At 44.4% G+C, this 23,142-nt stretch overlaps 1 protein-coding gene across 1 annotated transcript in view; it reads right to left on the bottom strand.

Annotated features, from left to right (window-relative positions):
* Positions 1-20,416, bottom strand: part of SMS (spermine synthase) — a 42,010-nt gene extending 21,594 nt beyond the window's left edge. The window contains exons 1-2 of the mRNA XM_011378446.2: positions 20,251-20,416; positions 2,819-2,939 (exon numbers count right to left, since the gene is read on the bottom strand). Coding sequence (XP_011376748.1) covers positions 2,819-2,939; positions 20,251-20,299 — 170 coding nt within the window. The 5' untranslated portion in view covers positions 20,300-20,416. The remainder of the gene's footprint in view (positions 1-2,818; positions 2,940-20,250) is intronic.
* Between the last annotated feature and the right edge of the window lie 2,726 nt (positions 20,417-23,142).

Raw genomic sequence — 23,142 nt, 5'->3', positions numbered from 1 at the left:
AGCCCTCAGCCTGAGGGCCAGATCCAGCCTACAGCAGGTTTTGTAAAGCCCTACTCTAAAAACAGTTTTTACATTTTTAAAGAGCTGGTTTTTGAATAAAAGGAGAATGTGACAGAGACTTTATCGGGCTCCCTACAGAAAATGCTTTTGACTCCTAATTTAGTGGACCTGACCAGCTTTTTTTTAATAAAATAAAAATGAGTATCACATGTATTAATAGTTAATTATTTGAAGAAACTTTTATTTCAATTATTCAAATTCATGTATTTGTATTATATACACACAGATGTGTATTTAATGACATAAAGTTACCTTTTACTCTTACTAAAGTCATGGCTAAAGAAACATTTGAAATACACTAAATTAGAAGATGAATTCTGTTCAGAGAATATGGGCAGTGTGCTTGGATTAAAAAATAAATACAACTAATGAATTTTTACCTTCAGTCCTTAGATGGCATCAAAAACAAGTTTATGTCCAGGATACCACAAACTCATCTACACCTGAATCAGTTGATTACCTTTCCCTTCCCATCCACCACCAGCGACACAAAAGAGAGGGGTCCCTGGGGTGAAGGAAGGATAGAGATATGCCACCCCTTAACTACGTGGGTGGTTCTAGCATGAAGTCCTCTGCCAGAGAACCACAGGAACACATAGAATGCTGGAAGGTAGGGTAAAGTACCAACCGCAAAAGGTTAAAACCAGAAATAAAAAAGAAAAGTTACCAGGGAGAATATGGAGAATGTGAAAAAAAGGTGGCTGAGGACCACACCTCAGCATCACAAAGGGGAATGGAATTAACCAGAAGTCGGCCGGAAGTGGTGTGTGGAGCTGCAGTGCTTTCCTCGAACCTGTGCCTGGGCAGGAAAAGTCAGGTTTCGGGACAGGCACCACGGGGATGGGTCCCAGTCGACCAAATGAAAGAAGAGAGAGACCAACGTGGAAAACACGTTTTTAAACTAAGCATGTTAATTTTATTTTTCAGCTTTCAGAAGCAATTTCCAAACAGCTCGTCACTCAAAAACTCTTCCAGGAAGAATTCTAAGCCCTCTCTCTGGAAGACTGGAATTGGTATCTAGTATAGAAGATTCAAGAACTGTTGTCACACAGAGGTAGGTGGGGCCAGGCTGCGTGTGTCCAAGTACCAGGAGATGGTCGGAGATGTGAGGCTCCACCTAGAGTGGACGAGGGACCTACCAAGGTGGCAGAGTGTCAAGGTCTGATTTGCTGTGGTGCCCAAAGGATGGACTGCAGCCAGGACAGTCGAGACAGTGGCAGGGAGGGTAGAGAAGAGAGGCTGAGGAAGAGAGGCGCTGAATGCGAGCCTGCAGGAGCTGGAGGGGTCAAGGACAGCTCAGGCCTCTACTTCCAGGAGACTCGCCATAAACTGGGCCAGAGCATGGGGGACAATGGAGGGCAGAGGATTGGGTGCCAGTACTGATTTTCGATCACCCTTGAGGAAGAAATAATTTTAGATACATTTGAGCTATCTGCTAAACACATACATGGAGCTTTGCTGCCTGGTTAAAAATACCAATCTGGGCTTGGGAAGGGGGGCGGGGGGGTGAAGATGTCTTTGAGAGGCATCAGGAGTGGGAACGCCCATCACCACCATAGAGGTGGACCATGTAGACTTATAAAAGAGATAACAGAAGGAAGGTGGACTCAAAAGTAAAAGTTTCCCTCATCTCACAGAACAGACTTCAGGGCATCTGTAAGACTACGGGGCGGGGGACTTTTAATAGAAAAACAAGGGAGAGAATGTGGGACATTTAATGAAGCCATGTGGAATTCTAGTACTTTGTGCCCAGGAGTTCAGATTTTTAAAATAATACCGCAAATTACTAAGAATCTTAATAGTTCCACATACGAAACCAGCGTAAATACAGTACAAACCTACAGTTAGGAAAATACAAAGAGCTCAATGCACTGGCATTTTCTGGTATTGCTCAGTTTTAAATTTAGGTTTCCTTTCCTATTCTTGGAAAACATTGACTTTCATCTACATTTTGATTATGTAAAGTCCATAAAGTGTTAAGGAAAAAGAAAAACTTGAACTCCTGGATCTCCTTAGCTTCCTGACAAGCTACTCGTAGCCATTCCCATCCTGCATTTGACTATGGTCTGCATTAATGGAGATAATCATTTATAATAGTGTTACTCATGGGGGGGGTGTCGGCTGACCAGCAGCATCAGTGTCCCCTGGAAGCTTGCTAGAAATGCTATTTAAACATATGAGGATGGGAGGAGTTTTGAGTTAGGGTGGTGAACACACAATGCAATATACAGATGATGTATTATAGAATTATACACTTGAAACCAACACAATTTTATTAACCAATGTCACCGCAACAAATTTAATAAAATTTAAAAAAAGAAAAAGAAAAAGAAAAGAAATACTCTTTGGGGCACTGCCCCAGAGCTACCACATCAGAAACTCTTGGAGTGGAGCCCAGGAATCTGTGTTTTAACCAACTCCAGATCACTGGCCGCCACTTCACACTGCTTATGCTGCCCAAAGGTTTGGGGTCCTGGCCACACAGCAGACCACCTGGGGATCTTTGGAGAAGTACTGGTGCCCGGTGAACTCGATTTCTGGGGAGAATGCCTAGCCATTGGATTCTGTGAAAAGTGCTCCCAGCTTGGGCCCAGAAGCGCTGAATTTTAGCCCCCTCCTAAAAATTGTGAAAGAGAGGAAAAAGTACCTGGAGATAGACAGACAGACAGACAGACACAGACACAGACACACACACTTCGCAGCTCCCCCATCTCAGGAAGTGCTCAGATCTGAAGAGGAACACTCAAGGCCGCCTCACCTGCCATTTTTGTTTATGTAGGTTGCTAAATAGCCGTGGTCCTGCCAGGTGTGCACCGACTCGGTCATCCCTTCCTCCTGGAAAATGGACTGGAGGCCTTTTAGAATGGTCTCACCATCAGCTAGAGAACAGAGGGGAGAAGGCAAGACAGTCAGGAATGCATCACACTCAGAAGGAAAGCCAGGAAGGCATAGTCTGATGATCAAACTTTACAAGAAAACTTGAGCAAAGAGTGGCCAGCGTCACGTATCCCCTTTGTCACGAGCTATAAACATTCTCAATCCTGCCAGGAGAGGCTACACAGATTAGCAGGTTAACACAATAAGAATACAAACACCAACCACAAAATAGCTGTGGCAAGAATGCGGAAAGATATTCAGCCAACCAGAAATAGCATTAAACAAAATATCCAGCCTAACCAGAAATCAAAGAAATGCAAATATAAGATTCCATTTTAAGTTAAATAAATTAATGAAGATATACAGTACTAGAAAGGGGATGTCCGACCACTGTTGATGGGTACAGGCATACCTCGTTTTATTGTTTCGCAGTTAACTGTGTTTTCATCAAAATCGAGAAGACCCTCCTCCAGCCAGCAAAAAGGTTTTGAGTCATTGAAGGCTTAATTGCTTAGCGCCTTTTTTTTAGCAATAAAGTGTTTTTTTAATTAAGGTATGTACATTTTTAAGACATAATGCTATTGCACACTTAATAGAGGGTAAGGTAACCAGGATGAGATCAAAGGAATTCTCTGTACTGTCCCACACGACCCTCTGCAGGCCACTTTTTCTGCACGAAGGAAAAAACTACAGGCTGCAAAGCACCACAACTAAGCATTCCTGTGACCTGAACAGAGGCAACAAGAAACAAGGATTCAAAACTGACCATACTGAGGTCTCACAAAAAAATTATATAGGAATTCCTTCCACAAACCTTTAAGGAGTGACGAAACTTGGACTGGAAATTAAGGGTTTTTTCACTCTGAACTATCTCTGGTGACGATCTGAACTATGCTCCTATGACCCTCTAGCGCACAGTAAGAATGAAAGCCACAAACTGGATTCAGAGGCCAAACTGGATAGCAGATGTGTCTTATTCTGGCCCTGCACATACTTTTTAAAGAGTGTAAGTTAGTTGCCATTTTAAAAACAGATTTCTCCCACTGACACTGGGTGCAATGGCGGCCCCCCAAAAGATATGTCCACACGCGAACACCCAGACCCTGGAGGTGTGACCTTATTTAGAAAAAGGTGTTTTTAGATATATTTAATGTCATAGATGAGATCACTTTGAATTATCCAGATGGATCCTAAATCCAATGACAAGTGTCCTTATAAGAAACAGAACAGAAGGCACAGGGAGAAAGAGGCGCAGGTGATAAGAAGGCAAAAGGAGAGATTGTAGTGATAAGGACACAAGCCAAGAACATCCGGAAAAGCTGGAAGGCAAGCAAGGAGCCTCGCCTAGGGCCTTCAGAGGGAGGGTGGCCCTGCCCAAACTTTGTGTTCAGATCTCTGGCCTCCAGACAAAGAAGAGTATAAGCTTCCATTTTAAGCCACCCATTTGTAATACTTCGTTACAGCAGCCCTAACAAGCTAATACAACCACGGAAATTCGTATTTTCAACTTCGCTTAAACAGTAGTGAATAGATTAGCAAAAATGGCGGTGAACGCATGACTTTGTAATATTCTGAATCCCCAAACGCAGCAATTAGGATAGCACAAGCCAAACTCAGACAACAAGATTTAGAACAAAACTGGATAACAGACTGTACCCCTCAAACCACAAAACAGGAGTAGGTGGAGACAAGTGGGCCACGGCCCAGAGACCTGCTTGGTACCAGCAGTCGTGAGTGGAAGACGTTGAGAAAGCGAAGGGAGGTCAAACTCCCCCATTAAACACCAACAGGTTCACCCACAAGGAAGGGTTCTCCTCCGTTTGAGAAGGCAGCGCCCAGCAGGCCACGAGAGAGAGAGAGAGCAGAGGACCTGGGCAGGGCGGAAAGTGCCTGGGTGGCCGAGCCCTTTGGAAGGCCAAAATGAACTCAGATCACTCCCAGGATAAAGCCCCACGTTGGGGAGAGACTAGGCAGCGGGACCCACACCAGGCACCTATGGGAACACATAAGCAGTCTCACTGAAGTCTCGCTCATTCCCAGTAAAACTATGCCTTTTGGAAACTCATTTGGCAGAAAACAACCTAGCTGGCTTCACTATTGTGAAATTGGGTTCAGGAAATTAAAAAGAGAAGGCCTGCATTATATCCCCAGAACTGTGGTTTTAAAACTGATTTTGCCCCCTAAAAAAGTTCTGATTTCAAACTTGTTGAAAAGAATTGACCTTGTTCAGCTTATGTTTGTCACAGAATCCTGCTGGAGTCAGGCCACTGTGAAAGTGAATGATTGGCAGGGCGGTAAAGACAAGTGTGCCCAGCACGCCCGAGCCCCACACAGCCCAGCAGTACTTACCCTGAAGAGGAGAAAAGCTACTATATAATTATTCAATCCTCCTTAGCTAGAACAGATGTTTTCTGCTTTGAAAGTGTATAAAACAAGTCATCACTCCTGGTAAATGGCCTCAAGACTGCGTTCTCTTGGCACATTACAAAACAGGACACGAATCCCCCATTCTGGTAAAGGAAACAATCCAGGCAGGGCCAGGCTGAGTATATGAAGACCCCGGCCCAGGGGCTAAGCTGGAGCAAAGTCTGGCCCTTGGGCCAGAGAAACGGGGTGTCTTTATCTGATACACGCAAAGTCCTTGACTGCTGGCCAAGCCCAGCATGGAGACTGTCTCCTTTTTCTATCTAGCACAATTAGAAGGGCACTAACTAAGTGGCTAATGGAGGCCCTCTGGCCAGGTTTCAAGCTGAAGAAAAATACAGTACAAAATAAACCCAATCTGAATTGTTACTCATTTCCATACTGGGGTCTTACCCTGCTCTCCCCGCCTGCCAGAAATATGCCAGATCTGTTATTGCTGGCTGTTGCCACCAGATGACCACCATGAGCACTGACTGTGTCAACCCTGCGGATACGAAGACCATGTCATTTTGCCCACTGTCTGCCTCACTTCATATTTGCCTAACCTGGGGGCTCCCCTGTAACCCATGCTGTTCCCAGTCCTTGGAGAAGACTCCAGAAAGGGAAGTCGGAGCTGAGACGATTGCTCAGCATCTCTTTTCCAGAATCATGGTTTTAAAGAACATCTAGACCAGTGGTTTTCAATTCTAGTTACACGTTATAATCACCCGACTTTTAAAAATTCTGATGCCACATATTAGACCAATTAAATGAAAATCTAGGGGTGAGACCCAAGTGTCAGTATTCCTTAAAGGTACCTGGGCAATTCCAACATGCAGTCACAGTTGCTACCACTGATTTAAAGCACCAGACACAAAAAGGAAAAAGCAAGCTCCACTACCTCCAAACTAATTATGCTCAGGTAGCCAGAAGGTTATAGAAAATGTTCAACAAAACGGGTCTGAAAAAAGTCCAAACTCCTTGCTAACTATAGCCACAGGTAACCCATGACATGCCCCAGAAAACGCTTTACAGTTATTATCCAATTTCAACCTGCATGCCCGTCTGTCTAGTAAAGAGCATGCAACATGACCAAGCAACATGTACTTGGCGAGGTGGGCGATATAGTTTAAATGACTGTCCTGTCCCTCACAGCACTTTGGTAATCCCAGCCGAAGCCATTAAATGTGAGTAGTTCCCCCAGCCTTCTGGAACAGAAAGACCTCACACCCCAACTGCCCAGGGACAGAATCCCTGGAAAACTGTTAGATGCTCTACACACAAGTGAAAATGAACCAGGGGCCAGAGCCACACTTGTCTCCCCTGAGAAGTTAAGTGGTTGGAACAAGCGATTTGCAGCCGCATTCCTGCTCTCTCTCATATTCGAGCAGCCCCTGACTTATGAGATTAGAAGATGAATTTTATTCTTGCCAAGAATATCTTTAATTATGCAGGCTGGAAATTCCACCGTCAAGTCCCCCACCCACCCACCATTGTTTTGCCTCCCTGGTGTCTCTCCCACAGCAGCTCAAGCTATTTAAGCTGCAGGAGGTGGTTAATTATCTCATCACTGCACCAAGCCCAAGTGGGGAGGCCCCAAGCCCAGCCTCCTGCCAGCCAGCCTCCTACTCTTTAGACTCTGATGTTTCCAGAGCCCCAAGCCCTTACTTCTACTTGATTCTCGCACCCTTGGTCTTCCTCCCCTAACCACACTTCCCTTTTAAGTCGGGTCAGAGGGCAGTCCTGTGGGCAGGGTCCACCCCCGCCGTACAGAGATCTGCACTCTTTGTAGGTTAGCCTGGTAACTGGTTGGCAGCAGGTCCGTGTGCAGATCCCTGCAAGAGGAAGCATAAACACAGGGATCCTTCCCCTAAACCCAACACTCATGTCAGAACACCTAAGAGCCAGGTTTAGGTTGTACAGTTTCCCTTCCCACATAAACCAGCTTTCTGGCTTTCCTGACAGACTCCTAAAAACCTAAAAGAGGAAGAAAGGGAAACTGGACTGCGATACACTTTGAAATCATTCTAGTATCTGCTTTAAAATCTGCTCAGATGGCCTAATCTTGACAGTGGTGGTGGTTACATGACCATACGCATTGGTTGAAACTCAGAGAACAGTACACTAAAATGTACACTATGTGTATTACATCAAGTTAAGAAAAAGTCTGTTCCAGTTACCACCACCATGGCCTTAATACCCCTGAGGGCAAAAAAGAGCACAGCATTCCTCATGGGCCCCCTCTCACCCAAGTGGTTGCCCCCCACAGTCTAAGGTTCGAGATCATCTTTCGAACTCAAAGTATACCGGGTGTAACTAAAAACGTAAATGCTGGCAGGCAGTAAGTCCAGATTACTGAAATCAAGTCATATCTACAGAAAGGGCCTTCATAGTTCACGATCAAAAGAACTTAACCCTTAAATTTAAAATACTGAGACTCTTTTAATTTTAAAATTTTAACAAAGGACCTGTGCATCGGGAGATTTCGCAGATACACACAAGCCTAATGAACTTCCAGGGAGTGAAGTGAAGGTCAAGCAGGTGGCTCCCCAGGCCCCTCTTAGCTTGGTCTGATAGTCTCACGTCCAGTTCTTTATATATAAACAGCAGTAAAATGATTAATCTCACACAAAACCCAAGCCAACAAGAATGTTCAGAGCAGCATGATTCATAATAATCAAAAAGTGGAAACTTCCCAATTGCCCATAAACTTATAAATGAATAAACAAGACGTGGTAATACCATGAACTATTATTCAGCCATAGAAGGAACAGAGTACTGATACATGCAACAACACAGATGACCCTTGAAGACTTCATGCTAAGTGAAAGAAGCCTGTCACAAAGGACCACATATTGTATAATACCATTTATATGACATGGCCAGAAAAGGCAAATCCCTGGACACAGAAAGCAAATTAGTGGGTGCCAGGGGCTGGGAGGAATAGGGGTGATGCCTAGGGGTACACATTTCTGTCTGGGGTAGTGAAAATATTCTAAAATTGTGTTGATGGATGCACATCTGAATATGCAATTGTCCCTTGGTATTCACAGGAGGTTGGTTCTAGGACCCTCCCATGGATACGAGATCCAGGAATGCTCAAGTCCCTTATATAAAATGGTGTAGTATTTGCATATAACCTACACACACCCTCCCCTCCCCTATATTTATTATCTCTAGGTTACTTGTAATACCTAATACAATGCAAATGCTATATAAATAGCCGTTATACTGTATTGTTTAGGGAATAATGGCAAGAAAAAAAGTCTGTACACGTTCAGTCAACATAACTTTTTTCAAATATTTCCTACGTGCATGCAGTTGGTTAATCTGCAGATGCAGAGGGCTGACTACTGAAAATCACTGAGTCATACACTTTAAATAAAGGAACAGTATGACATATGAGTCGTATTTCAATACAGCTGTCCCAAAAACTCTAAACATAAACATACAAGCTGCACTTTTAGATTCTCAGTTACTGTGAGGTAATCAAAGCAAAAGAAAGTTCCAGAAGTCAGTTTCTCCCCTCAATCAACCAGGTCCTCAGCACCAGGTTACAGGGGCTTCAAGGGGTGGTTGTCTCTACCCATCCCCACTAGTCACCCCCCATTACCGAATAGAAAGTATCTGAAGTGGCTGAGTGTAGGCACTGTCTCCAGCCCTGGCGATGGCTTTCCTGCCACTAGAGTGCACCTGCGGCCAATCTCAGCACCTCAGGTCAATCACAGCAGCTAAGTGCCGCATGGTGACTACAGCTAATAATACTGCATTGTATATTTGAAAGTTGCTGGGCGAGCAGACCTTAAAAGTTCTCATCAGAAGAAAAAATTAGAACTGTGTGGTGATGTATGCTAACTGGACTTACTGTGATCTTTTCGCAATATATACAAATATCGAATGTTATACACCTAAAACGATGTTATATGTCAATTATATGCCCCTCCCCCCCCCAAAAAAACATAGAACATTACAGCATTGGGATGAGGCTACAAAATACAGAAAGGGACAATGACAAACAATTTGAAGATCTTATTTTCAGAGCAGTTTCTCCTGTTCATAGAGAAGAGCAACCAAACCAGGAAAAATTAACTACAGGAAGAAAAAGACCCACTGGAGTTAGATTGACAGCCATACAACACAGCACAGAAATAACACCCAAGCTCTTTTCAGAGAAATATTCATTAAGGAAAACCATATGGGACTGTTTACAGTTCCAGCCACAATGACTACTTCTTAAAACTCACATTTCAGTACACTTGGCAAACTACAAACGTGCTGCTAACTCTGATTGCCCTGCCTTCCTTTCCCACTGCATGAGAGGTAAAGGGGCATTTTCCATCACCCCAACACTTACTGGAATGGTGGTAGGAGGCTCGCTCTACTTTAAAATAACACCAACCCAGGTCTCCCGGGAGCCAGTTTCTTTATGAAATTAAAGGCGGGTTTATAACAATCTAATTTATGAGACACAAACCAAATCACTCTTTAGTTTAGAACCCAAACACCCATGCGATATCATCCCTTCTTCCTCCTGTTAAGTCTATCTCCACACAGGAGGCTAACCAAGGGACAGAAAACAAGGGACAGGAAGGCCACCTGACCTCTCCCAGAAGTAATCATTTTAGCAACACAAGGCATCCTAACTAGGACTCCGAGGACTCATGCAACATGTTTTCGGAGAAGAGAGAGGAGTAAACTGGGGCCAGAGCTGTGGAGGTCAGGGAAGACCACCAACACAGGGCACAGAGTGGGGTCAGGACCATGAAGAGCCCTCTCTGGGGGCTGTGAACCCAAGGATGAGTTAAAGGAGGCGAAAGCAGGCCCAGCAGCATCATAAAGGGGACAAGCCAGCTTGCAAGAGGGGACTTAAGAGAGTTTGAGGTTAGAGGACAGAAGACTTAAGACACCCGGACCAGGAAAAATGACCAGCTCTTAACTTTAGTTCAAAACTGCTGCCCACAATCCACTTAAGATGCAAAAAGAGTGCCACCTGTCACCTGCCCCTTCCCCGTATCTCACAGACCAGTGGGATGAGAACAGGTTCCAGGCTGGCCCGAGGTTAGACAGAAACGGTTTCCTTCAGGTCCACCCAGACGAACAAGACTTCTTTCCCTAACCAGAAACTGTGGGATTGCCACTCCTATTATCCAGGAGCACGTAACCAGTATCAGCACTATCCAGGTGTCTTCACTACCTTTAAGTGGGCAGACTCCCTTACAGGTCAGACCTATTATCACTGGGTGTTTCTATAAATAATTCCAGGGTTTCTGTCCACACTCCTATGCCAGGCTTAGAATCACAAATAAAATAGCATTTCCGGAGATAAAGCAGTTTGGGCTTTGTGATGTCAAAAATCACCTTTATATTAGAACTGACCCCGAGGTGGCCACGCCATCTTCCCTTCCTCTGGCCTTGGCCAGGGCAGACTGGGAGAAGACATGCAGGTCTGCCCCATTTGGAATGAACAACCTCTCCTCACCCCCAGAGACTACTCAGCACCTAGGAAGTGCTGGAAAACTAAGTGTGACTGCCGAATAGGACAGAGATGAAAGACAAAGGACACAAGTCAAAACTGCCCTGACACTGGGAGGGGTGTAATGACGAATTCCAGATGAGAAAAAGCCCATGTGGGAAGCCTGGGAATCTATACTTATACATTTTTCCAGATGGCTCTGAAGTCAGCCACTGGACTTAGTCTAAAGGCAGGGGTGGGCAAACTTGTTTCACAAAGGGCCACATAAGAAAGAGTTCAGGCTTTTTAGGCCAAATCAGGTCTCTGTCTCAGATGGCGTGTTTTGCCACCCTTTAAAAGTGCAAAAATCATTCTTAGCTGGAGGGCCATACTATAAGAGGCCAGAGAGCAGAATTTAGTTCAAGGGCCTGCCTCAGTTTGACCCTTGGTCTCAGGGTTTTTTAGCTCTAAATTCCTAACCTAACCAACGGGGACACTCAGCTGTAATTCTACAACCTAAATTTCCAAAACTGATGTTCTTAGAATTTGAGACTAAAATAATGTGAGGAATATTTCATACATTTAAGTTAGCAACTTATTAAATGTGGGGGGGGGGATAGATAATAACCTATATAATTAGGATCCCTGATTTTTTTAGGAATACATGGAAGTGACATTAACAGCTAAAAGAACCCTCACACTAGAGAATGAGAATGAAGTCTCAAATCACTAATCTATGCTGTCTCTTCAAGAACCTAGAAAAAGTAAACTCAAAGCAAACATAGGAAAGAAATAAGGATAAATCAGTGAAACTGAAAACAGTAAAACTATAGAGAAAAATCAATTAAGGAAAATGCTGTTTCTTTGAAAAAAATCAATTGACAAACTCTAACAAGGCTGACAAAAAAAAGAGAGAAGACACAGATTACCAATAATAGGAATAAAACAAGAGATATCATTACAGACCTTTACAGACACCAAAAGGATGAGAGAATCCTACAAACAACTCTACACAAATTTGACAACTTACAAAGGAAATGGGCCAATTCTTCAAAAAACACAAACTATCCCAACTCATCAATATGAAAGAGATAATCTAAATAGCCCTATAAATATTAAGGAAATTGAATCTGTAATTTTAAAACTAAAAAACAAAACAAAACAAAACAAAAAAAAGGGAAAATCTGGAGACCCAGATGGTTTCACTGGAGAATTCTACCAAATATTTAAAAAATTAACACCAATTCTACATAATCTCTTCCAGAAAATAGAGAAGGAGAGAACTCCTCCCAATTCATTTTATGAAACCGTTATCCTAACACAAAGCCAAAAAGGTCTGGAAAAAAACCTACAGACCAGACCAATATTCCTCATGAATATAAACACAAAAATCCTTAACAAATCCTTGGCAAATCCTTAAAATCCTTAACAAGAATTCAGCAATTATAAAAATTATATATCATGACCAAGCAGGATTTATTCTAGGTATGCAAGCCTGGCTCAATATTTTTTTTTTAAAAAAAAATCGATGTAATGCACCATATTAATGCAAAATAAAAATCACATGATATTGATGCAAGAAAAGTATTTTACAAATTCGACACCCATTCAAAATAAAAATGTACAAAAAAACAGGCAAAGAGAACTCAAGCAACTGGACTCCAAAACCCAGTGCTTTTAATCGTCCCTGTGTTGCCCTTCCTCAGTTACGTACAGGACAAGAATAAGCCTTTGTCCCATACACCAAAAACATCAATGGTGGTTATCTACTTGTGATAGGATTACAGATCAAGGTTCCTTTCCTCCTTTCTTTATATTTCCCCACGCCAAAATGAGCAAATAGCTTTTAAAGCAAAAAAAAAAATATGTAAGACAAATGCATAAATCATTACTTAAACAGCTTCTGCAGTTTCAAGTAAATAGCCAGATCCTTTATGCAAAGAAAAAAAAAATACACACAGGAATTCCGTTAACCATCAGCATTCACGAAGTGCTGTTTTAAAAGTCATAATCATATTCTTACCTCATACCAAAAGGAATCAGTTAATGGCAAGCTCTTTTTTCTCTCTCTCCAACCTAGACAAACTCCACTTAGAAACAGCAAACACTTGGACAAACAAGCTCATGACCCTCTTCTTCAAAACCCCCAAACCAACTGGGCCTCTCAACTGCAGCTATGCAGTTTGAAGATTCAGTGTTAAATCATTTCTAAAACCTACACCATTACTGTTTCCCAAAGTGTGCTCCACAGCACCAGTCCTGAAAAATAAGTGTTCCATGTTAAACCGAGTTTGAGATACATTCTACATTCACCTCTAGAAATTCAGAATGCCCCTTAGCATATCTCAATCTTGTTTGACCACTATGATCTGTAGTCCTTCAAAAGCAAAAATTTGGTGAAATATAAGCGTTCTCCCTGGGGAAATTTTCATTCTCGGGAAAATGTAATCATGCAACACAAATCAATGGAAGTGTTATTTTAAAATACACAGTGCATTTTAAAAATTTTCCTTTAGTAACTCAAGAGTTCCTTTATATAAAGTAGACCAACCTTCAAATCACATGCCAACCCATTATTTTCTGCCTCTTCCTTTGCCAGCAGAACTCTCCTTATCTTTCAGTACATTAAATTCACACCTCTTTATAACTGAGCATCTTTATCCTCTGGCACAATTTCAAAGTACTCAGCTCTATTGCAATTAGTGCTAAGTATTCTGTGTATCATTTGATGCTCTTCCAAACATTTTATTGGACATCCCACCCCACAACACAGTGTGTGGGATTTTGGTACGATTAGCACCTTCATGCAAAGGGAGAAATTAAAGTGCATGTGAAACTACCCAGAGGATTAAGTCAGCTCAGGAATCTAGAACATGTTACCTGCTGCTAGCTTTCACCGGCTCCTTTTGAGCCTGTGGCTTAGCACATAAATGATTTTGATCACAAGTATGTACTAGCTCAGTGGCTCCTTCCAGAACACAAATGAAAGTATCAGTTCAATGAAATCCAGGCCCACCACAACTTAGGGCCCCAGAGTTTTTCTTCTTGGGGTCTGGAAAAGTGCCTAGTTATAAGGGTTTAAAAGAACAGTTGTGCAATGGTTTACATACTTGGTTTGCAGATTCAATTGAGGAGGTTTCCCAGCTTCTCAAAAGAACTGACCCTGTAATTAAACTACCATGAAATGGTGGTTGGAGCCATAGTGCACACCAGCAGGCTTAGGTTACAACTGCAGTGAAATGGTGGATTAAAATGCCCGGAATATCCTGACTCCAAAAACTAAACTCAATAATAGCTTTATTGAATATATATTTAAACAGACACCAACCACAGTCCAGTAACTTTCTAATTAATCCTTACGTATCAAATTAGTATAACCATGGTGGTCTCAATTCAAATCGTAAAGTCTTACTCAGGTACCAATTCCAGCAGCAAAAGCTCTGACTTTTCAAAGCTGTTGAGAGACTTCAGTCTACCTCCTAAAAAGGTAGCAAAGGCCTGTGAGGGCCAATTCAAACACGGTCAATTGCATTGTACAATTAAGGGGGTGCAAAGAAGATTCCAAATAGCTAACTCCCCTACTGCAAAACAAAACTGGCTTTCCTTCCTCGGAAAACACACACACACACACACACACAGGATGAATTGTCTATCTGTTGGTTAACTCTCCTTCAGAAACATCACATGCAAGGCTTCAGATTACTTGAAAAAGTAACTCTTCATAGTTGGGGTGGAGATCATTCCCGAATGCCTGCATTATGGAGTCAATTTCTTAAACAGCTGTCATCCCTTCTAAAGTATGTAAAACAATGGAGAATTACCAAGTAAGAACACGAACAAACTAATGTTACCACATGCGACCTCTGTAGGTTTAAAGAAGTGGGTATGGTAATGTGCAATTATTCAACCCGGAGTCAAATAGAGTGAGATCAGTGCAATTAAAAAAAATACTGCAGAGTTGGGGGAATGGGAGTTTTAAAAAAAGCCTAACAAAGCAAAAGCCAAATGAAGGCAGACTCCAATGAAGACCTCCTTCAAGCAGTCCATAAGCCATTTTCAAACACAATAAAGGTATCATAGAATACCTAAAGGTCAAATGCCTTCCTCAAGGCTGTTCCATTGAGTCCATATGCCTCCAAGGCCACTTGGAAGCACAAGTAGTGTGAGACGCTCAAGTGTATGTTGAGGGATTAGAACCAGGTAGAAATGGACTTTGTAAATGCTGATAAGGAGTTCAACTTCATCCAGAAGGCACAATTAGAACCCACAGGAGGGTTTTAAAAATCGAAAAGGGAACAAGATCTCTTGAGTTCCTGAAGATGGAGCCCTTCCCCAAAATGGAGACAAATAGAGATTGTGGCCAAGAACTGTAGCCAGGAAAAAGGTGAGCAAGGAATTTGAAAGTGTATAGGAGCTTAATGACTTGCAGATTAGGGAGGGCTGTGGTGGGAAGGTGCCCCAAAGGCTTCTGATACAAGGTTTTTTTTTTTTTTTTTTTTAAAGCAGGACCCTATTATAGTGGTTGGCATACTTAATCAGCATTAGAATTACTGGGAAAAGACTGCTAAAAAATGCAAATTCTGGGAACTCTCCCCTCCCAGACTGTGATTCAGTCCCTCTATAATGGGGCCCAAGTGGCATTTTCCCACTCCCAGTCATCAGCAACTCCCAGGCTCCATTGTTAAAGTGGGGGTGTGAGTTGTTTATCACCATGGTGGACAAAGGATAATAATGCTGAGAGGCTAAAGGGAAAGCTTCTACTTTTGAACAGCAAAAACACTAGATGCAATTAAAACTGGATTGTTTAGGTTGTAAGCGTATAGTTAATGCTATTTCAAACACACAAAGGCAGCTCAACAACTGAACCAAACAGTGGGAGCCTGGAGGATGGGCCATAGGTTCAGGAAATTGGGGAGGGTCACCTGAAGCCACAGGCTCAGCTGGCTTGGGAATGCTAGCCAAGCCATCTGCTCCTAACCAACCACAGTGCAAACCTGGGTGGAAGCCATCCTCCCTCCATGCCTATTGATTTGTGCCTATTGGAGACTTCCAAATAAGACCTGGACAATTTTGCTGATTATTTATCATCTCATTTACTACCACCACCTAATTAGAACTTACGTTGGGGTTTCTTTACCCTAGCACTCTTGACATTCTGGCTCCCAATGCTGTGGGGGCTTGTCCTGTGCACTGCAGGATGTTAAGCAGCAACTCTGGCCTACTAGATGCCAGTGGCATCCCCAGCTGTGACAACCAAAAATGTCTCCAGATATTACCAAATTTCCTGGGGGCGGGAGGAATACAGGGACACTGAGATTCACTGCCCATAAACTGAGAGGCTTCAGGCTTCGCAGTTGAATTAACAACGGCCTTGTGATCAAATAGACAGGTGTTTGAATCCTGGATACCAAGCCTATTTACGAGGTGAAAAACTTCAATGGGCCTATTTAGTCACTTTTAAAATGGGGATAACAGGACCTACCTTCCGGATTATGTAAAATAACTGTAATGTGCTTAGGGCAATGCCTAGCCCAGGAGGCATTTAACAAACACGGTCCTCCTCCCCCCCCTTTTTTTTTTTACATTTTCAAAGCATTGTTTTAAAGAACAACCAGGTACACGTGCTTAGGGTTCTTGGCCGCCTGTGGAAACTTACTCCTCCTAAAAAACAATATACAGAAATGGCAGTCCCGGTTCTCTCTCCAGCTCCTAGGGGGTCAGAGCCTGGGGTCCATGGGCTCCCCAGGGGCCAGTGGATACAATTCGGGGAGTCTAGGAACCTGGATGGGGAAAAAAAAAACATAGATCCTTATTTTTACTAATTGAAATAAAGCATTTTCTTCAAGTATGCTTGTAAAACCACATCATCAGCTATACCTGGCCATTGTCGCCAATAAAATCGTAGCTTTTTCTTATCACATCACAGCCGAAATACTGATTTTCTCGGCTCTACTTCGAAATTATGAAGTCATTAGGCCTGCTGCTAGATCATGTTATTTAATGTTACTAAAGCACATATTACTATGTATGGCTCGTATTTGATTTTTAATTTGAAAATTGCAGTTTAAATAATTGGGTTACTTTATGCATTTTAAATTCTTATTCTAAGAGCTCCACAGGATTCCCTGATGAGGGTCAAAGGCACAAAAGAATGTAAGAACCATATCCTAAACCTTTCCGCTAAGCCCAGAATTCCTAAACAAGATTTTTGTTGTTGAAACTAATTCGTGAATTTTACACTGTTTCTCTACTATATAAAATAGAGATCGGTGGTTCAAAAGATGGACTTAACAGTATCAGCCAGTTTCCCCACGCAGGACCCATTCTCCTAATTCTAAAGGTGAATACATGCCTCGTTTTCCCCTAGTGGACCTGAATTAGGATCCCACCTTTACCATAATATCAACTGGATCCATTTAACCAGCACTTATCAAACATTCATGCTGTACCAGCACTGTGTCCAGGACACAGACCCTGGAGGTCTGCCTTCAAAGATATTCCCAGCACAGGGGAAGAAATGGACATCAAAAGGAGATTGCTAGACTTTTTCAGGGCTACCTGGCCAACCAGAGACTATACTCTAACAGGAAGGCAGAGACCACGTGTACCTCACTCACCTCTGTATACCCAGCACGCTCACTGCCTAGCATATACGACTAGAAATATGTCCTCCACCAGCCCAGAGATGCTTAAACTCTACAAACACAGGACATGTTTATTCTTGTTAGCCTCCAGCTGAGAAATCACGAAATGTTTTCTAGACGCAAGGATCCTGAGTCCAATGCTTCACTTACAAGATGACCACAGATTTTGTTTTTTTAAGCAAAAATTTAAATCCCCAGGGTTATCTTATCAGCCAGTACACTACAGAGGCACCACTGGGCCCAACTTAGAATTGCCCTTAGTGGCCCAGTAGCTGCTGGGTACTAGTTGGCTTGCATGAGTAACTAGTTATATGGAATTACAGTATAATAACATAACTGTTTTAAGTTTAATTCCATTAAAATCACATCATAGAGCTGCATTAGGAAGGTTTACTGAAAAATGAGAAGAAGTACATGAATCCAGGCTCCACAGGCATTTGACTCACCCTTGAGTCACATCCAATACTCACATGCCAAGAGTAATGCTTTTTTGACTCATTATTATTAAAATAAATGTTTCTGGAGACCTCACAGGTGGTAGATTTCTCACCAAGTGCCCCTTACTGAAAACCAAAAGAACTTAGAAGAGCCTAGTCTAACCGGGTCCCCTTATCTTACAAGCGTGGATGCCTACTGACAAGTGAGGGTGACATGCCTTCCCCCAAATCAAATGATGGGGGGAATACAGTAATAATCAGACTTCTCTTACTCCCAAAACACTTTAATAGGGACTCAAGAGCTAACATAGATGCATACATACATACACATCCTACTCCTTAGTAGGATTTCTTTCTAAAATGTTCTTTATCTTGCCATCAAAACTTTTTCATTTTTAAAAATAACGGGCTGGGATATAAGAATAACTGGCTGGGAATTCTCAATCTTCTTCAGTTTCTCTTTGCACAACTGAATTATTTAGATGCCACTTCAATACCTTGCTGACTCTGAACTGAACCTGCCAGTTTCTCCTGCTGGCTTCCAAACTGGACGTCCATGGTTCTGTCTCTCTGTGGCCAGCATCAGCCAGCCCAAAGAGTTCAAATTCTCCTGCTTTTTCTTCTGTTATGTGAAGGTTTCCCTCACTTTTACAAGGGAACGAGAAGTAGGCCCATGTGTTCCATCATTTCAATAGGGAACACCTGAATTAAGCTGAAAGCTGTTAAAGACTCCAGGCAAGGACATTCAGACTGAGAAAAGTGCCAGAATCTTCTGGCCTCATCCAGAGACTACCCTCCTTAGAAACTCAGGACAAGTATAGTTGAGTGTTCACAGGTGCTTACCACCAGGGTTACTTTCCTACACTCACCTCTCAGCAGCTAGGTGACCTTGAACCACTATTCTTTCCTCAAGCCTCACCCTCCCTCACCTCTAAATTGAGTGTGCTAGAACTAGAACCTTCACTAACCACTACAGCTTTAGCTGGCAGGGTAATGCTTAAAACCTTACTTATCCCACGCCCCACCAGCTGCACACCCCAAACACCATTTTAGCTCCTGATTCTTCTCAGCAGTCACCCTTCCCTCGATTCTCACCTAAGAAATTTGAGAACTAAAAAATGCTGTTTTTTCCAAGTCACTTCCGACCACCCAAACACACTGATATTACTTAATAACATTGCAATGTTCTACAGCAACTCCCTTAACATTAAAAGCACTATATGAAGTGTGTAGTGTGTCCCCCCGCCCCTTTTTTTGCCACAGGGAAGAGGACTCAGGCTGAGAAAATAAGGCCAAAGTCACATGCAGAGCCAATCAAATAAGACAGGGCGTAAACCTTGCTCCAATCCTCAGTCTTTATTAAGTCTTGTGCCTTCCGAGATCCTTTTAGTTTGAGAAAATACAAAATAAGTAATCATAAGTTCAAAAAAAAAAGGAAAATGGGAAGAGAAAGTGACAAAGTAAATGTTTTAAATAGTAACTTAAAGGGCAGATGCATCCAATTCAAGGAACAAGCAGGATATGGATGAGATGCTCCCAGCGGGACGTACGGAAAGTGCAGACTCAAGTCTGCAGCACTCATAGGTTTAAAAGCCACCAGAAAAGACCCGCAGTCCTATTCTCCCCCACCCCATGTTGTAAGCACCCAGAGAAAAGCATGCAAAATAGTCCTCCCCGGATAATTCCCGCACACAGTTCCAACTCCCCCAGCCTTCTGTTCACATCGCCTTTCAGTCTTCCGAGCCTCCGGGATTCGGGGAGTTCTCGCTCCCGCGCCCAGACTTCATCCCCCACCCCCATAATAATCGTTTCCTTTTCCCGTCCCCCCGTCCCTTTCCGGGGGATCCGTTTCCTACGCAGTCGCCTAAGAATTCTGCAAACACCGCGCGGTCCTTCCCCAGCCCGAGCTCCGTGAGGGGAGCCCCCGTTCCCGGGGCGGGGATTTACCCGCCTCGGAAAAAGGGAAAGGTCACGCGGGCGGCCACGCGCGATCCACGCCTTGCTCCGCCGCCGCCCCTGCACACCCGCCCCATGGGAGGGGGTCCGTGGACGTGGTGGGGGGGAGTCTTCCCGCGCCCAGCGGCGCAAAGGGGACTCTGACGAAGGGAGCGAAGACCGCGTGGGGCGCGGGTGGGTGACCTGAGCCCCGAGGGGCGGTTCGGCCGAGAGGGGGCCCGGCAGGGCCCCTCCAGGCTCCGCAGTGCGGCCGGAACGGAGCGCGGCGCAAACTGGAGCGCGGCCTCCGCCGGGCCGCCGGTGCACGCGGTCCCGCAGCGCGCATTGTTCGCCCCGCGGCGCGCGCCCCGCCCGTCCCCCGCCGTCCCCAGCCCTCTGGGCGGCAGGGGAGGCCGGGCAGGTGGCGGCCGCGCGCCCTCACCTTTGGCGCCGAGCATGAAGTCGAGTGTGCTGTGCCGTGCTGCTGCCATAGTGAGGAGAGGCCCTGGGCCATGCCTGGGGGAGCCGGCCACGGGAAGACTGGAGGACCGCACGCGGGTCAGGCTCCGGCCAGAGGGGACTGCGCCGCGCCGGGGAGGCCGAGGATAGGAGGTGGGAGGGACCGCCGGGAGCCACCCGGGGCGCAGGGGCGGGGTCGGGCCCGCCTCCGGGAGGGAGGAAGCGCGGATGCCCGCAGCCCCGAACTTAGAGCGTAGGGGGGGGTGAGGCCTCGCTAATGCAATGGTGGAAACGTGGGCGCCGTGCTCCCTGGCGTGCGTCACCAATGGCCGCGCCCCGCGCCCAGGATCGGGCGGGCGCTCCCGCCATCCGTTAGGTCACCTTAGGTTTAAACAGCGCAGTACGACTTCCGGGGGGTCCATCCCCTGTACTTCCCTCCACACCAACCCCCCAAGCCAAGGCCCCTCTTATTTCCTGGCCAAGTCAAAAAAATAAAATGCTAGGATCCATCCTGTAGTCTAAAAGTGCTGTACTGCCGCCTTTTTCTTAACTCTGCAAATGCTACTGTTAAACTCATTAGAATTATTATCACCATTATTACTGGCCAGGGTCGTCTTTGCATTTCAGGACCGAATAGAAACCTCGTGGGCATTTAAGTTACCTACATTTCAAGGAAAATTGGAATGGGGGAGAAGCGAGTGAGGGTTAACGTTAATGTTGATTTGAGAAATTACAGAATCTATAACTGCTCCTCCATCACCGATGCCTCTTCGTGGCAGTCAATCTTCCCGCTTTGCGCTTGTCTTTGACTTTGAGGTTATGGCTGGTAGTCAACAAGATGTGGCAAAGGAACATTCAGTATTTGTGCATTAACGCCCTCCTTTATTACAATGACAATATCACTAGGCAACTGCCTCATCATCCCATCAGTCTTTTGTGCCTCTCTCCGCATTCAGAAGCTCCCACAGGAATTGCTGCACTGGCTGGACAAAGTTTAGATCGCTGAACTCATGCACCTCCACAAAAACGGAAGAACCTAAATATGAAATTCATCTCTCCCACAGGCAGCCCCTAGAGCTGTTTTGCTGAGTCCTTCACCTTTCTACAAGAACTAGGCTTTGTCTTCACAAGCGTTCTTCAACAAACCTGTCCTGTTGAGAACTCGATCTCCTTTTTAGTACCTGCATTATTTTTTTCCTACCCACAGCCACCTCTTTGCTGCTGTGCATGTTTTTCTTGTGTGGTTCCCAGGTTCTTAATTTCCTTAGTTACTCTGCTATCTCAGCCTCCAGTCTCTATACTTCAGACTGCAGCTCCTGCTTTATTCCTGGGATAGCCTCCAGCTCTTGCCATTCCTCTGGAGTCACGTCACTGGGAACTGGGAACGCAAGATGTCTTCCTTGGCCACACTGCAGGGACAGTGGGCCTTCATAGGTCCCAGGTGTGCCTCTGGGGCATGTAACCCGTGCAGTGGCATAGTGTCAAGTGCTCAGAAGAGCCCTGCACTTGGTTTAATGCTCTGCTCTGTCTTGAAATTCTTAATAGTTTTTGAACTAGGAGCCCTGTGTCTTTGTTTTGCCTTGGACCTGCAAATTAAGTAACCACTCCTGCTCAGCAGCTTGTGTCCTGCTGTGCAGGAAGCAGCAGCAGGTGCTAATGCCTCACCTTGCTTCTCTGTAAGGTACAAAATATATGCAGATGAAAATCCTTGAGCTGCTTTGCCATGAAAGAATCAGATAGCCATAACAAAAGTGAAGTTTAACAGAAATGCTTCATGATGTTAGCAGAACGTGGAACCTACATTGTTGGGGTAGTTTTAGGAGTTATTGAAAGAACGTTCTCAATGCTTGCATCACCTACCCATGACAGAATCCTGGAAAAATTATTAAAGGTAGGACACGTGCAGGAACCAAGGGCTTGAGGCCTCTTTAAACATCTCTAACTGGGCTATGAGTTTGGATTCTGGAACATGTTATCATTGCCTGGGTTTTATAATCTAGGCTCCTGGCTTTAAGGCCAGGGATGAATAATAACTTTGTGGGAACTGCTCGTATTACAGTTTTGGGGACTTGCCAGAATCCTGCAACAAAAAAGCAGGATAGACTTACCCAACTACAGCCTGCAATTCTGGAAGCAACCTCCTAATCAATAAAATCTTGGCAGTGCCAAAACTGTGGATATTACGGATTAACGTCCTCTGGACCGACCTCATCTGCTTTTGGCCGAAAGGGAGGCCTGAGATAGAAAAGCTGCCGAGGCTATCCAGGAGCTGGCCAGGCACTTTTCCTGTTGAACATAAGCAATTTCCCGGAACACCAGGATCAGACAAGGCCACTCTGATCGGGATGGGACAAGACGAAAACAAGACCACTCTGTAATCATGTCTGAACACGGACACAGCATGAACCTTGTCTAAATCACAGACATCACCAAACATCCCCCAATCCTGGCTAATGAGTGATTACTGCTTCTTTACCCATCACAACCTCTGTCTAATCTTCCCTGCTTCTAGATAACATATTTTAAGATGCCCAATTATAGGATTACCCCTGATAGCATCCAGTCCAGAGCAACAGCTGGCTTCCTTAAACGCTCCCCCAAAACACCTGACACAGGCCCAGTCCTGTGTATGGTCCTTTCTGACACCCTCTTGCTGCGATACCCCACACTGCCCCAAGGTTCTCCTTCCCTGCGAAGAGAAGAAAACCTGCTTGTTCCATTCCAGGTGTGTTCCTGGGGGTGTGTGGCTAGAGGGCAGTGATAATAGCGATAATAAGATAAAGTTAATGCTTGGAGTGAATAAACCATAGGTGACTCTCTTAGCAAAACCCTACTTAGTATCAGGTGTTATTCTTATCCAAAACTCACATTCACA

The sequence above is a fragment of the Pteropus vampyrus genome, unplaced genomic scaffold (genome assembly GCF_000151845.1).
Source record: "Pteropus vampyrus isolate Shadow unplaced genomic scaffold, Pvam_2.0 Scaffold339, whole genome shotgun sequence".
NCBI lineage: Eukaryota > Metazoa > Chordata > Mammalia > Chiroptera > Pteropodidae > Pteropus > Pteropus vampyrus.
The sequence above is the reverse complement of the archived record's forward strand: the minus strand, read 5'-3'. Positions and strand labels throughout refer to the sequence as shown.